This window comes from Pyrus communis, chromosome 17 (assembly GCF_963583255.1).
Source record: "Pyrus communis chromosome 17, drPyrComm1.1, whole genome shotgun sequence".
NCBI lineage: Eukaryota > Viridiplantae > Streptophyta > Magnoliopsida > Rosales > Rosaceae > Pyrus > Pyrus communis.
The window spans coordinates 5,974,626-5,989,998 of NC_084819.1; the positions used below are offsets into that span (position 1 = coordinate 5,974,626).

The 15,373-nt window shown below is 36.1% G+C and overlaps 2 protein-coding genes and 1 long non-coding RNA gene across 4 annotated transcripts; 2 read left to right on the plus strand and 1 right to left on the minus strand.

Moving 5' to 3' along the window:
* Positions 1-2,036: 2,036 nt before the first annotated feature.
* Positions 2,037-2,840, plus strand: LOC137723338 (dehydration-responsive element-binding protein 1A-like). Its single transcript, XM_068462504.1, has 2 exons — positions 2,037-2,559; positions 2,608-2,840. Exons 1-2 carry the CDS (start codon positions 2,037-2,039, stop codon positions 2,838-2,840), a joined length of 756 nt encoding a protein of 251 aa, XP_068318605.1.
* A 3,794-nt stretch (positions 2,841-6,634) lies between these two features.
* LOC137723673 (uncharacterized) lies at positions 6,635-9,437 on the minus strand. 2 transcript variants are annotated; one of them, XR_011066943.1, is made up of 4 exons: positions 9,198-9,437; positions 8,330-8,382; positions 8,141-8,246; positions 6,635-7,543 (listed from the first exon to the last, which is right to left on the minus strand). It is a non-coding gene; the product is annotated as an uncharacterized lncRNA (long non-coding RNA). The 2 variants fall into 2 exon arrangements; XR_011066944.1 differs by adding an exon at positions 8,597-8,706 and having other exon boundaries at positions 8,141-8,382.
* Positions 9,438-12,035: 2,598 nt separating this feature from the next.
* On the plus strand, positions 12,036-12,719 carry LOC137723440 (dehydration-responsive element-binding protein 1E-like; the record flags this gene model as incomplete). The annotated part of the gene is made up of 1 exon (XM_068462637.1): positions 12,036-12,719. A coding segment is annotated over one exon (684 nt), but the record flags the coding sequence as incomplete, so codon positions are not given.
* Positions 12,720-15,373: the final 2,654 nt, after the last annotated feature.

Consider the following 15,373-nt stretch of genomic DNA (forward strand, 5'->3'; position numbering starts at 1 on the left):
AAGAGTGAGATTTACAATTACCGCACCATAATTTAACGGTTAAATTGAAGATTTAAGTAACAGATGAAGAAAATTGCAACGAAAATACAAGTTTGTTTATGATATTCAAATTTTTGTTTTTAAATGTATGAGATTTAATGTATATGTGAAGTGGTTTCCTCCAAGTGGGACAGCAAAAATGGACAACCGCCAAAAATATTGCCGCAAAGAACTTAGCTGGGATCCACAGCACACACTTCGCACGTAACACATCCACATCAAAACGTGCCAATTTCAGTACAAAAAGAAAAAAAACAAAGTAAATAATGTGTGTGGTCCTTGTGCTTGGAGTTTACTCATTAATTTGCAACGACTTATACTTTATTATAATATTTTAAAGGTTTTTCAATCAAAATAATTTTTTAAATTTGTATAATTCTTCATTTTGATCTTTGAAATTTGAAATCAATAAAAGTGATATCTGAAATTGTTCACTATCAATCATTTTGGTCCTTGGGTGAAAAATTATGTTAAATACAGATCAAAATGACATAATTCTTTTTAATTTAATAAACAATAGGCCAAAATAATTTGACTAAAATTTAGAGTATTTTTGTTATTTTATTCTTATTTTATGGAGATTTTTCTCAAACTGACTAAAATGATTGATTGTTGACAAACTTATGGATCAATTCTATCTATTTCAAATCTTAAGAATCAAAATAAAGAATTATGCAAATCTAAAGCTTATTTGTAAATCTAATTTGCAAGACATCTTATGCCGTTTTATCAACTTAGGAACGACATCCGGTACTTTCTTAAAAATCACCATCTTACTTCAGTAAGCTTCCTTCTGCCACCTGTCCCCAGTCTTCATATAGTCAAAGTCAAATCAATCTATATATTCTCCACGTTGTGTCAGTTTTTGTGTGCGTGTGTTGGGAACTCCGGAACTTGCGCATATATGCAAGCAACATTTCCCCACCTGGTGCCTCTCTCCTCCCTCGTGCCCACCCATCTTTCAGCCTCACCCGTTGGATTTGAAACCAGGCCAAACCCAAACTGCAGGCCACATTAGGCCCAAAAGTTGGAATGGTAAATCGGTAAATAAAATAAAATCAACCCATTTTTGTGAAGAGTGGCAAAAAGGTAGATAAATCAAAATCAACCTAATTTTACCGTAACTTATGAATAGTGTCAAAACCCGTGAATTGCTATTGTGTCCTATGTGACATATTACTGACTCCCACATTAACAAAAGAGCGTGACTAACAGTTGACAGAGTCTGATTTAACGGTCAAATTGAAAATTTGATAAACGAATATATAAAGTTACAATTAAAATAAAAGTTTGTATATAGAATTGATATATTTTAAAGATTTTGTACGAGATAACAATTGTATTCAAATATATATCAAGAAGTGGTTTCCTCCATGTGAGACAGCCAAAAAGGGACAATCGGAAAATTGTTGCGGCAAGGAACTTAGCTGGGATCCATAGCTCACATAGTTCGCACACAACACATAGACATTAAAAGGTGCCACAATTTCAGTAACAAAAAAGAAAAAATAAATAACACGTGCAGTTATGATGAATTTGGACCAGTATTTGAGCTCTACTTATTATTTTGTAGGCGGTGATGATGCTTTATTGTAATATTTTTAAATTTTAAAATTTTCGAAGTATATTTATATTTGAAAATAAAATAAAATAAAATACGAACATTACTTAGTTGGGTAAGTTTCCTTCTGCCACCTTCCAACGGTCCTCACATGGTCCAAGTCAAAAATCATTCTATATATTTTCTCTACATTGTCTGTCTCACTCTGTTTTTGTGTATGGGAACACCGGAACTTGCCTCTGTGGGCAACATTTCTCCACGTGGCGCCTCTTGACACTCCGTGTGCAACTAGCATGGACCCGGGGCCCACTCAAGACCCTCCCAATCCAAAGCTATAAAAACCACCTCACTCTCTCCCCAATTTTCAGCCTGCAACCCTAAAAGTTGTACTAAAACACACTCTCAACTCACAGCTTTCTCGGACGCAGCAGAACAAATGAACACGATCACCAGGCAACTCTCCGATTCAGCCGAAAAGCCAGAATCGAGTTCCGACACAAGCGTCACGACTCGAAGCCAGCTAACTTCGTTCTCCGACGAGGAGGTCATTTTGGCGTCCAGCACGCCGAAGAAGCGAGCGGGGAGGAGAGTTTTCAACGAGACAAGGCACCCGGTTTACAGAGGAGTGAGGAGGAGGAACAACGACAAGTGGGTGTGCGAAATGAGAGAACCGAACAAGAAGAAGTCGAGGATATGGCTCGGAACTTATCCAACGGCAGAGATGGCAGCTCGGGCGCATGACGTGGCGGCATTGGCCTTTAGAGGGAGGCTTGCCTGCCTCAATTTTGCAGACTCGGCATGGCGCCTGCCTGTTCCGGCTTCCACTGATTCAGTGGATATCAGGCGGGCGGCCGCGGAGGCTGCAGAGACATTCAGGCCAGCTGAGTTTGGCGGAGTGTCGGAAAGTGGGGATGATGAGAAGGAGAGCAAGAAGATGGAGGGGGAGAAGGATTGTGGAGGTGCGGAGCAAAGCGATTGTGGAGGTGCGGAGCAAAGCGATTGTGGAGGTGCGGAGCAAAGCGATTGTGGAGGTGCGGAGCAAAGCGACTGTGGAGGTGCGGAGCAAAGTGGCAGCTCGTTTTACTTGGATGAGGAGGAAATGTTCGCCATGCCAAGGTTGCTTGATAGTATGGCCGAAGGGCTTCTGCTCTCTCCACCTCGCCGTTCAGCTGGTGGCAACATGAACTGGGATGATATGGGAAGCAATGATGACGTCAATCTGTGGAGCTTCCCAAAGTAATAGATATTTATCCAGGTGTATTCATCATCCCTAAGGACACTATGCGTTTATTTTTTCATTTAATTTTTGTCATTAAAAAAATAGTGTCCGTTGTTTATGCGTGTAAAAACAATTATAATTTATATATAGTTTGATTATATTTTAGTCCAAGGGAAATATCTTGTTTTAGACCTCTAAGGGTATTGATGGTACTAAATAATACACTGTTAGTGTGAGATATTTAGGTTCATTATCCATAAAGTTACTAAATTTGGATTGATTGAATATAAAGGTATCTAATTTTGTATGATTAAGATATGCTCTTTTATGGAAATATCTTGCTCTATTTTAGTATGTGGTGTAGCAGTGAAGTGAGGTGCTTGCCTCCATATTACGTCTGTGGCCATAAGTCCTTACACGTGTCAGGTATTGCATGAGTTGACTTGTTTCTTTATACGGGGTTTCATAGATCTGTTGAATTGGTGGCCTGGGTGTTAACTTTCTGAACTTGGCCTTCCTTCCTTGTCCCTGTTTCTCACCCATTGGTTAATCTGAACGTCGTGGTTCTATGTCCCCTTTATTTTATTTTACATGGAAGTGTTTTCAAAATAATCAAAAACGTTTTTGTTAAAAATGTTTTTAGAATTGATTCATAACAAAAATATAAGTGAATCTTGAAAATGCAGTTGGAGTGCTTTTTACAACTAGCTTTTCTTTCAAAACATACTTCAAGTATTTTTTAGAACTTAAAAACGTTTTCACCCATGACGATTTCAATCATTTAAAAGTACTTCAATCGAATTCTTACTTTAATTGTACGTGCTCATGAGAAACCCGGCATTAATCGATTATCATATGGGGAAACACAAGGGACCAGATCCCCAACTTTACTCACACCTGTTGCTGAGGTAGATTATATATTCCACTGCAACACCAAAATGAACGTAGGACACCATAGTCTTACTGTCTTAGGGTTTAGGGTTCAATCCACCTCTTACACAGGTGAACAAAGTTCCATGAAATAACTCACCCAGAAAATACGTACTTTCGAGTAAGGTAGATTAACCCAAGAGTCTACCTTTTACAGAGAAACATAAAAAATGAATGGCACAAGTGAAGAATGTATATAAACAACACCACTGCCAACAGAAAAAAAACTCCAGCCCAAGACACCTGTTACAGAGGAAGACAAACATGGCACCTATAAGCAAAGGTATGCGTGTCTTTTCTCTTCTCTGCCTTCGTCTTTCCGAGTTCGTTTCTTCTTCCAAAACAGGCATGCAGCCGTCTCCTTTTATTTCCCCTCATCGCTTGGAATCTTCCTTTAAATCCCAATTGTTTTGGTTTTGGTCTCAACCCTCCACTTGTCAATTTAGTGAGGAATATGAAGGATAATATTGGGCATAAAAGGGAAGCACGAACTTTCCTACAAAAATGGTCAGAATGGTTCTCTAGCTGGGGTTTAAATCCCCAGCTAAAACGGATTGCATAATTTTGAAATCCGGACAGCAGTCATTATTCACTAAAACGACCATAATTCATTGGACGAATATCGGACTGACATGATTCTAGCGCCATTGGAAGGAAGACTTCCTTAGCTTTCCATCCATATGTGCTATGCAATCTGGTTTCTCTGAATGCATAAATGGCAGCCTACTGAAGTCGCTTGGCAGAAACTCCCACATTTCAGATTTTCCAAATTTTGTTTCACATCTGGGTTTTAGGCATCGCTTTGATATCCCGCAATCTTCTTTTGAACGTTCATGGACCATCTTTAAGCTCTCAAAACTCCTCCACTCAGGCTCAAAATTCCTTTCTTTGCATTTAGTCCTACAAAATAAGAAAACTACAAATAAACTGCTAAAGGATGAAAAACTATTGCAAAGGGTATTTTTAAAGCAAGTCTTTTATCAGTTGGATGAGGAGGAAATGTTCACCTCACCCTTCAGGTGGCTGCATTTTTAAAGCAATGCTGATGTCAGTCTGTGAAGCTTCTTAAATTAATAGATTACACTTTGCGTTTATTTTTTCATTCAATTTTTACCACTAGATAAAATAGTGTCCGTTGTTTATACGCGTGAAAACAATTATAATTTATAAGGTTGTTGCGTTACATTTTAGTTGATCCTAAATATCTCACACTAACGTTGTCTTGTATATACCATTAATACCCTTAACGGTCTAAAACAAGATATTTTATATAAAGTTACTAAATTTGGAGTGATTGAATATAAAGGTATCTAATTTTGTGTGATTGAGATATCTTGTTCTTGTCTGGAATATCTTGCCCTTTCCTAGTATGTGGTGTAGTAATGAAAGGAGCTTGCTTTCCTCCATTATACGCATGTGGTCATAATTGTTACACGTGTCAGATATTGCATGGGATTGGTGCTCACGCGGCATATAATAATAGAAATGGAAAGAAAACTGTTATTAGCATTTCAAAAATCATATTCTACATTCTTTATAAGTGTAATTTTCTTTCTAATTATGGAAAGTTTGAAGTACCAAAATAGATTTTTGAAGTGCTAATAACAATTCCTAACGAAAATCACTTTTTACTTGTTTATGCACCAACACTATAGCTTTCCACTTATATTTACTAAATTAAGTGAAAAAGAGAAAAATTTCAAGAGAACAACTTCAAAATAGCATAAGAATTTGCTTCCTTAATTTGTTATCAAATAGCAATACATTTACACAAAAACGAGAGCAAGTACCGGGTTGTTATATTAACACTCCATATTTGGTTGACTGTACTCACATTTACTTTTTAAATTAAAATTTATCTTAGCACATCCCGCATGTTTTCTATTACTACCCTCATACCTAGAGGTGGAAAATTTTACCAAATTACCATACTAACCGCCCTACCAACCATACCATACCAAATTATTACCAAAAATTTGTACCAATTGGTAATGGTACGGTATTTGTACCGTACCATACTATTTTGATACGGCACTGGTATCCAAAACCAGTACCGATGGTATACCGTACCTACCAATATTATTAATATTATATTATGTATTTATTCATATAATTATTTGATGGCAAAATTAATAAAATTAATAATAATTATTGTAGAAGTGTAAAAAAAAAATATATATATACAATCACTCATAATGACAAACTTTACAACTTTCATAAAGAGGCCAGCTTCAAAATCCAACACTTTAATCCATAAACCTTAAATTTATATTTAATCGTCAATTGTCATTTACGCTTTATTCTTCTTACTGAATTTTATTTTTAAAATTTTATTTTTTGAAAACATGATCATCTGCCGGATGTAAGAAGATAAACAGTTTAGATCTTTGATATCACATTTCGATATTTACGGTTAACTGAAATATAAGTTGATGTCATATAGTTTGTAGAACCTTTATAAACATCAAGCAATATTTTTACTAACCGTAAAACTCTGAACATAATATTAACGATCCAAACCGTTCATCTTCCTGCATCCTCTAATAGATCATGGTTTCAAAAAAGAAAATCCAAAAAAAATAAAATTTGATGAGAAAAATGAAGCATAAATGTAAATAACAATCAACGATTAAATTTTGATCAATCATTTATATGATTATAATGGCGAATTTCAAAGTTAAGCTCTTTACGAAAGTTGTAAAGCTTGTTATTACGAGCATTTATATATTTTTTTACACTTCTACATTAATTAAAAAATATTAAATTTTGGGCAAACTAAGTGGCGTAAAACAAAGTGGCAATTACCATTGGCATACCATACCAACCAAACTATTTGGTATATTGAAAGTTTGGTACGGTAATGGTAATAGATTTTATCGTACCAAATGTTTAGTATGGTAATTGGTACAGAGGTTTTGGTACGGTAATGTACCAAAACCACCCCTACTCATACCTCACACTCTCATACACCCACAATCATCAATTTACCACAAATCAAACTCTTCATCTGTTTCAAACAAAAGAATAACTACATTTTAAAGATAAAAAAGATGAATTAAATTGTTGTATAAAATCTCCTTTCTACCATTTGATTTATATAGACATCCAAATGCCCTTTCAAATTTTCTTGAACAATAACGTTGGATTCCAAACATGAAGCATAAACGTAGGAATTGTTAAGGTCATATCAGTTTGTATAAATGGCTTTCCCGAGATTTGCAAAAGGAAAACATTTGTTTGTTTAAATACTGCCAACGGACGTACATCATTTTATGAAGGATTATAACCAATTCTAAATTCCTTCACTACAACAGAATTGGTCTTTTACGACACACACAGACTGTAAACGGTTGTTCATGACGTGTGCTCCCAAACAGTAAAAGCCCTTATTGTAAAAGATGTTTTGGCAAATACGACGTTCTCTAGTAGCTGTGAATAATTTAAGCAAAACACGTCCTAAATGCTTTTTAAGGCATGCCTTGCGCACCTTAATTGGTATTAGATACGGCGTTGATGAAATGTTGTAATACTACGAAAATAATTACGGCATACCTGTGTGTCGTAATTTATATTTGATACGGCGTTTGTTGAGTGTCATAATAATGTGAAAGCAATTACGGCATACATCGTATATCGTAAACAAAGACTAGCATCAACAATTACTGCTGATTTTGTATACAGTAAGAAATTTGTCACTTGAAAGACTTCACTTTTCGTTGAACACCTCCAAACAAAATCCTTTGAGAGTGAAATACTACTCCTAATGCTTGAACCACTGTAATTGCTATCTCTATCTGCATAGACATAAGCACATGGGGCAAAAGAAAATCTATTATACTACTACATGTAAAAATACACATTTAATCTCAAGTAAGAAATGTGATAATGAAAGGAAACCTAATCATTGTCATACAAACCTAAATTCCTAATTATGCCTTCACAGTTTTATTGTTTTACACTCATACATGTATCAAATGACTAAAATATACACAAATTAGCCCTTACAGTTTTATTGTTTCCTATAACTTGCATAAAAATCATATACTTGCGAGTAGATAAATTTATGAGTCTCTAACATTTCACGCATGAAGAATTGATGCAGCAAGTAGAAGATTGAATATTAGATTAGTGGACATGGTTATCAATTATGATATCCCAAAAAATTCTAAGGTAAGATTCACTGTTTTTTTACCTACTGGCTTGCTATTATCAATTTACATCAAAGTTAGCCATTTATCTGGTTTTTGGGTCTTAATATATTACAAATTCAACATCAACAGAAGCACCAACAAATTTCAATTTTTTTTTCATTTCTTTTTGTTCCATTTTCTTCAATCCAATCAACTTTCTTGGGAACTAAAACAAAAGAACAAAAAGAGAGAGTTCCCAACCTGCCTCAACTTCGTCTTTGGAAACTAGGCACTGGGAACAGAAAGAGTTCTCAACCAAGATACTCTAGCTAGTCAAAGGAGATGGATTCGGTTGGTAAGTTAAGAGCTAGTCAAAACAAAACGTTAACTTAGAAATTGATAAAGACTTTAATACTAATAAAATTAAGTATAAACTTTTCCACTCATTACCACTCCATTTGCAACCTCTTCGTTTAAAAATTCACCAAAGACTTGAATGCTACCTGAAAATAGTAAAAAGAAATAGAATATATAAGTGAATATAAATCATACCAAAGGAACTCAATATAATTATCATTTTTATCCGATAGTACAAACTAAACAAAGTACTACACTATTACTATAACAAACTCACAGAGTCCTAGGCTAAGCAACAAAGTCGATAATTCAAGTATTAGGCTAAGCCCCAGTGTTATTCTACTACCACAACATACTCACAGATTATTTGGATTTTCAAAACAGATTATTTGGAATGCAGTATCACTATAAGTCTGTAACATCTCCATCTCCTTTGCAAAAGTAGAACCTTGTTGAGTACCCTATATGACCTAGAGGTCCGGGACATGCATACAAAGAAACTCAAGTCACTCTGCAATCCCAACCAAATCACACAAAGAGAGAGAGAGAGAGAGAGAGAGAGAGCAAAATTAACAAATCCCCAACACCATAATTAAAACTCTTCAGAATTCTGAAACAGATCTAAGTATGAAACTGAAAAGCAAGAGTTTGCACTATAATTCTACAATTATCTATTCCTTATGATGACTTGTAAACTAAAAATCAAAAGATGTGATTTTGTATTCGATGACAGATCGAAAACAAGCACTAAGTGGTTACTAATTGACAAAGGGTCTTACTGTCAACACTTTAAATAACAAAACCTTAATTTTGCGCTCAAGTTGCCAAAAATTAAACAAATTATAATTAACATTTGATTCCAGAATTGACCAAATCCAAATCCAAATCCCTAAATTCAAATTCAAATACCTAAATCTAGAAAGCCCCAATTTATTTCAATCTTAAATCCCTAATTGCATACCTTATTTGGAACATAGATGGTGGTCAGGAGTCAGGACCGTTGAGTGCAGGTGGCGGGAGAGAGTCGAGAGTCGACAGGAAATGATGGTGGTACCGTGGTTGGAGACGAGAGAGATATCGAGGCCACTGGGATTGGGACATACGAGAGTAAGTCAACAACACTTCGACAAACGGGGACGGATGGAGGAGCTTCGCTGGGAATGAGAGATACGAATATGAGAGAGTGAAAGTCGAGAAAGATACTGTGTGAGAGAGGCAGAGAGAAACAAACAGAACCTGAGATATGTATGGTAAATGAAAGGTGTAGATTGAGGACTGGTTTGGTACTGAGGTGATTCTGAAAAAAGTTGGTATAAAAAAAAGCTGTGAGCTGTTTTTGTGTTTGGTAAACATTCAGCTTCAGCTTTTTTTCACAGTTTTGGGTGAAAAAAAGCCAAAAACAAGAAGCTGCAAAACTCAGCTTTGAAAAACTGGCTTTTTTTCACATTTGTTTTACATAAAAGTTTACCAAACACTATAATACTGCTTCTTTTTTTCAAAAGCACTTTTACAAAAAAGTTTACCAAACACTCTGCTGCTTTATTTCACAGCTGCTTATTCTCAAAGCACAGCAGAAGCAGCTTTTTTTCAAAGCACAACAATACCAAACCAGTCCTGAATATCATGATTTGGATCTGAAATCAACAGTCCAAGCCGGTTACCGGTTCCTCATTTATTAAAGAAAAATAAAGGGATGTTGGGGAAGCTATGTGGGAGCGAGATCTTGATTCAAGAAAAATAAAAGAACGCGCGGGGTGGGAAGTTTAGGTGGGAAGGTATTTACGACGTATTATTCGTGCCATAAAGGCTAGGTACTCAAATATATAGAAAATTCACTTTACGATATAACACGAAGCTTTAAAAGAGAAGGAAAGTACATCGTATAAATTGTCAAATACAGCACACAACGCTTAAGCCGTAAATATTTTTATTTAACGACTTGCATAAAAGTGATGTTGAGAATGTGAGATTATGCGCAAGTATTATGACATGAACTTTATGAATGTCACGAATAATATCATTTAAGCCATGTTGGTCTGTACGTTGTATATTTCAAGTCGTAAAAGACCTAAACTGTTGTAGTGCTTTGAAGGTTATTACCAAACGGCATTGCTTCCATTCTAACCAGCAAAAACATAGAATTTCTTCATCATCAAATAGCCACAATAATAATACATTTGATTATATTTAGAAATTTTACAATATTCTCCACTTTTCTTCCTATTTTTTGGATTTCAATTAGAGCAGGACTTTGCAAAAGGTCAATTTATATTGCATAAGTTGACTTGTTTCATTTCTCTGGGTTTCTTATTTCAGAGGGTGTTAACTTTCTGGACTTGGCCTCTCTCCCTCCTCTCGCTGTTTCTTACCTCGTGGTTAATGAACGCCGTTGCTCTTTTCTTTTTTTTTTTTTTTTTTTTTGTGTGTGTTTAGAAGAGCTTTCAAAATGATTAAAAGAGTATTTACTTTTTTTTTTTTTTTTTATAAAGATGTTTTTAGAATTAATTTATAACAAAAATACATATGAATTTTGGAAAGGTAGTTTAAGTGCTTTCTACAATTAGTGTTTCTTCCAAAATACACTCCAAGTGTTTTTGGAAGCTAAAAACTCTTTCACCAGGTCCAATGACTGTACACTTGTCTTGCTGAGTCAGTTTTGTATTTTTTTATTAAAATATTATTTTTCTTAGCAATATTGTCGTTTTTTTTTTTTTTTTTTTTTTTTGTGTGTGTTTAGAAGAGCTTTCAAAATGATTAAAAGAGTATTTACTTTTTTTATAAAGATGTTTTTAGAATTAATTTATAACAAAAATACATATAAATTTTGGAAAAGTAGTTTAAGTGTTTTCTACAATTAGTGTTTCTTCCAAAATACACTCCAAGTGTTTTTGGAAGCTAAAAACTCTTTCACAGGTCCAATGACTGTACACTTGTCTTGCTGAGTCAGTTTTGTATTTTTTTATCAAAATATTATTTTTCTTAGCAATATTGTCCTTATGATTTAAATTTGTATTATCTTCATCGATTTTTTTTTTAAGGAATTAATTGATATATTTTTAAGGAATCTATTTGTTGCTAATAAGGAATTGATTGATACATTTTTAAGGAACTTCTTGTTTGAATATGTTTTAAAATGACTAAAAGCGCTTTTAGGGAAAATGGTTCTGAAACAAATTATTAGTAAAAATGCAAGTAAATTATGAAAAAACACTTAAAGGTGCTTACTGCAAGAAGCACATAACTTATGTTTCTTGCATAAAACACTTTAAGTGCTTTTAGAATTAAAGTGTTTTAGAATAAAAAAACATTTTCTATACAAATGCTTTCAATCATTTTAAAAGTTTAACCAAACGAGTCATTTGTCATCCAAAACATATAATATCAAACAAATAAAAGAAACTACAAAATACCTACCAAAAAGGTACATGAAAATGGATTTGGATCCTCTCCTAAGCCAATGGAGAGGATTTTTCTGACCAATCATCATTGGCCGTTGGATTTTTATCCAATGGTTACAATTATTATAACTTTAAAAGAATCCCATGTTTGTAGCCGTTAAATAAAAATCCAACGGCTCACGATGATTGATTATGAGGATGCTCACCATTAGCTCAGGAAAGGATCCAAATTCCATGAAAATGAACACAAGTAGGGTGGTTACCTTGAAATATCAACCTCTAATAGATCAAATAAACTTCGAAATGCTTTCCAATATTTAATCCAATATCATATGAGGAAACATGAGAGAAACCCAGGCACTACAAAACTCTCCCAGATCCCCAACTTTATTTAATCGAATATCAACCTGCTGCTGGCTTCGTTCTCCGACGAGGAGGTCATTTTGGCGTCCAGCACGCCGAAGAAGCGAGGGGGGAGGAGAGTTTTCAACGAGACAAGGCACCCGGTCTACAGAGGAGTGAGGAGGAGGAACAACGACAAGTGGGTGTGCGAAATGAGAGAACCGAACAAGAAGAAGTCGAGGATATGGCTCGGAACTTATCCAACGGCAGAGATGGCAGCTCGGGCGCATGACGTGGCGGCATTGGCCTTTAGAGGGAGGCTTGCCTGCCTCAATTTTGCAGACTCGGCATGGCGCCTCCCTGTTCCGGCTTCCACTGATTCAGTGGATATCAGGCGGGTGGCCGCGGAGGCTGCAGAGACATTCAGGCCAGCTGAGTTTGGCGGAGTGTCGGAAAGTGGGGATGATGAGAAGGAGAGCAAGAAAATGGAGGGGGAGAAGGCTTGTGGAGGTGCGGAGCAAAGCGATTGTGGAGGTGCGGAGGAAAGCGACTGTGGAGGTACGGAGCAAAGTGGCAGCTCGTTTTACTTAGATGAGGAGGAAATGTTCGCCATGCCAAGGTTGCTTGATAGTATGGCCGAAGGGCTTCTGCTCTCTCCACCTCGCCGTTCAGCTGGTGGCAACATGAACTGGGATGATATGGGAAGCAATGATAACGTCAATCTGTGGAGCTTCTCAAAGTAATAGATATTTATACAGATGTATTCATCATCCCTAAGGACACTATGCGTTTATTTTTTCATTTAATTTTTGCCATTAAAAAAATAGTATCCGTTATTTATGAGTGTAAAAATAATTATAATTTATATATAGTTATTTGATTATATTTTAGTCTAAGGGAAATATCTTGTTTTAGACCTTTAGGGGGCGTTTGTTTGCCCTCAGTAAGTCGGACTGGACTGGACTGGACTAGCTATTAGTCCAATACCGTGTTTGTTCCATGCTGGGACTAACATTAATGAGACTAAAGGGGACTAGCATGGACAAAACCCTTCACAAAAAGGTCTTAGCGAGACCCCTCAATAACCATGGGACTAGCTAAGACTATCCTCTCTTTCTCGTCCTCGTCATGCTTAACGACCACTCCCGACAGACTCCTCGTCATCTCCGGTCACCTAGATCAATCATTAACTTTCCGACTCTCTTTTAGATCCATTTCACAACCAACTTTCATATAAAATATACCAAGTTGAAGCTGGGAGTGACAAGATTGCGGTTTTACCTGAATCGAGGCCAAAATGTGATCGGAAAATGGCCTGGAAGTCTCGGCCTGTTTGGGCTTCTTCAAATCCATGACAGATTCGAGCATGCAAAGCTAAGATCTCGGTCCAGGGATGGTGATGAATATTTTGGCGGTGCTAACTTCATCCAATTTAACGAGGGTTAGCTGGAAAACACATCGGGAAACCTGCAACTCGTCGGGAAAATTGGAGCCGTGAGGTTCCGTTCGAACAACGCATAGCTAGAGAGGGAGAGAGGACAGAGAAATAGAGACTGGAATCAATAAGGAGTTTGACCAGGAATGAGAAAGAGACATGAATTGAGAGGTCTGAGAGGAAAAAAAGAGGGAGAGGGAGGGATGATGAGAGAAGAGGAAGAGAGTGGGACGGAAATGGTAGGAAAAGATGGAGAAAAAGATAAGATCATAATAAAATATTAATAATTTAATATTAAATAATATAATATTAGAATTTGTTATTATCTAGCTTCTTAGTCCAATACTGCACCAAACGCTTCACTAAGTTAGTCTAGTTTAGTCTAGTCTAAGCCAGTCCAGCTTAGTTCTTGAAGCTAATCCAGTCCGAAATAATCTGGCACAACAATCGCCCCCTTAAGGGTATTGATGGTACTAAATAATACACCGTTAGTGTGAGATATTTAGGTTCATTATCTATAAAGTTACTAAATTTGGATTGATTGAATATAAAGGTATCTAATTTTGTATGATTAAGATATGCTCTTTTATGGAAATATCTTGCCCTATTTTAGCATGTGGTGTAGTAGTGAAGTGAGGTGCTTGCCTCCATGTTACGTCTGTGGCCATGAGTCCTTACACGTGTCAGGTATTGCATGAGTTGACTTGTTTCTTTATACAGGGTTTCACAGATCTGTTGAATTGGTGGCGTGGGTGTTGAGTTTGGATTCTTTCCTAAGCTAATAGAGAGGATCCTCATGATCAATCATCGTGGATTGTTAGATTTTTAACCAACTATTATAAACAAGAAGGTATCTTTAAAGTTATGATTATTGTAACCGTTGGATAAAAATCCAACGGTCTATGATGATTGGTCATGAGGATCCTCTCCATTAGCTCAGGAGAGGATCCAAATCCTGGGTGTTAACTTTCTGAACTTGGCCTTCCTTCCTTGCCCCTGTTTCTCACCCATTGGTTAATCTGAACATCGTGGCTCTATGTCCCCTTTATTTTATTTTACATGGAAGTGTTTTCAAAATAATCGAAAATGTTTTTGTTAAAAATGTTTTTAGAATTGATTCATAGCAAAAATATAAGTGAATCTTGAAAATGTAGTTGGAATGCTTTTTACGACTAGTTTTTCTTTTAAAACATGCTTCAAGTATTTTTAGAACCTAAAAACGTTTTCACCCATAACGATTTCACTCATTTAAAAGTACTTCAATCGAATTCTTACTTTAATCGTACGTGCTCATGAGAAACCCGACATTAATCGATTATCATATGGGGAAACACAAGGGACCCAGATCCCCAACTTTACTCACACCTGTTGCTGAGGTAGATTATATATTCCACTGCAACACCAAAATGAACGTAGGACACCATAGTCTTACTGTCTTAGGGTTTAGGGTTCAATCCACCTCTTACACAGGTGAACAAAGTTCCATGAAATAACTCACCCAGAAAATACGTACTTTCGAGTAAGGTAGATTAACCCAAGAGTCTACCTTTTACAGAGAAACATAAAAACTGAATGGCACAAGTGAAGAATGTATATAAACAACACCACTGCCAACAGAAAAAAAACTCCAGCCCAAGACACCCGTTACAGCGGAAGATAAACATGACACCTATAAGCAAAGGTATGCGTGTCTTTTCTCTTCTCTGCCTTCGTCTTTTCGAGTTCGTTTCTTCCTCCAAAACAGGCATGCAGCCATCTCCTTTTATTTCCCCTCATCGCTTGGAATCTTCCTTTAAATCCCACTTGTTTTGGTTTTGGTCTCAACGCTCCACTTGTCAATTTAGTGAGGAATATGAAGGATAATATTGGGCATAAAAGGAAGGCACGAACTTTCCTACGAAAATTGTCAGAATAGTTCTCTAGCTGGGGTTTAAATCCCCAGCTAAAACGGATTGCATAATT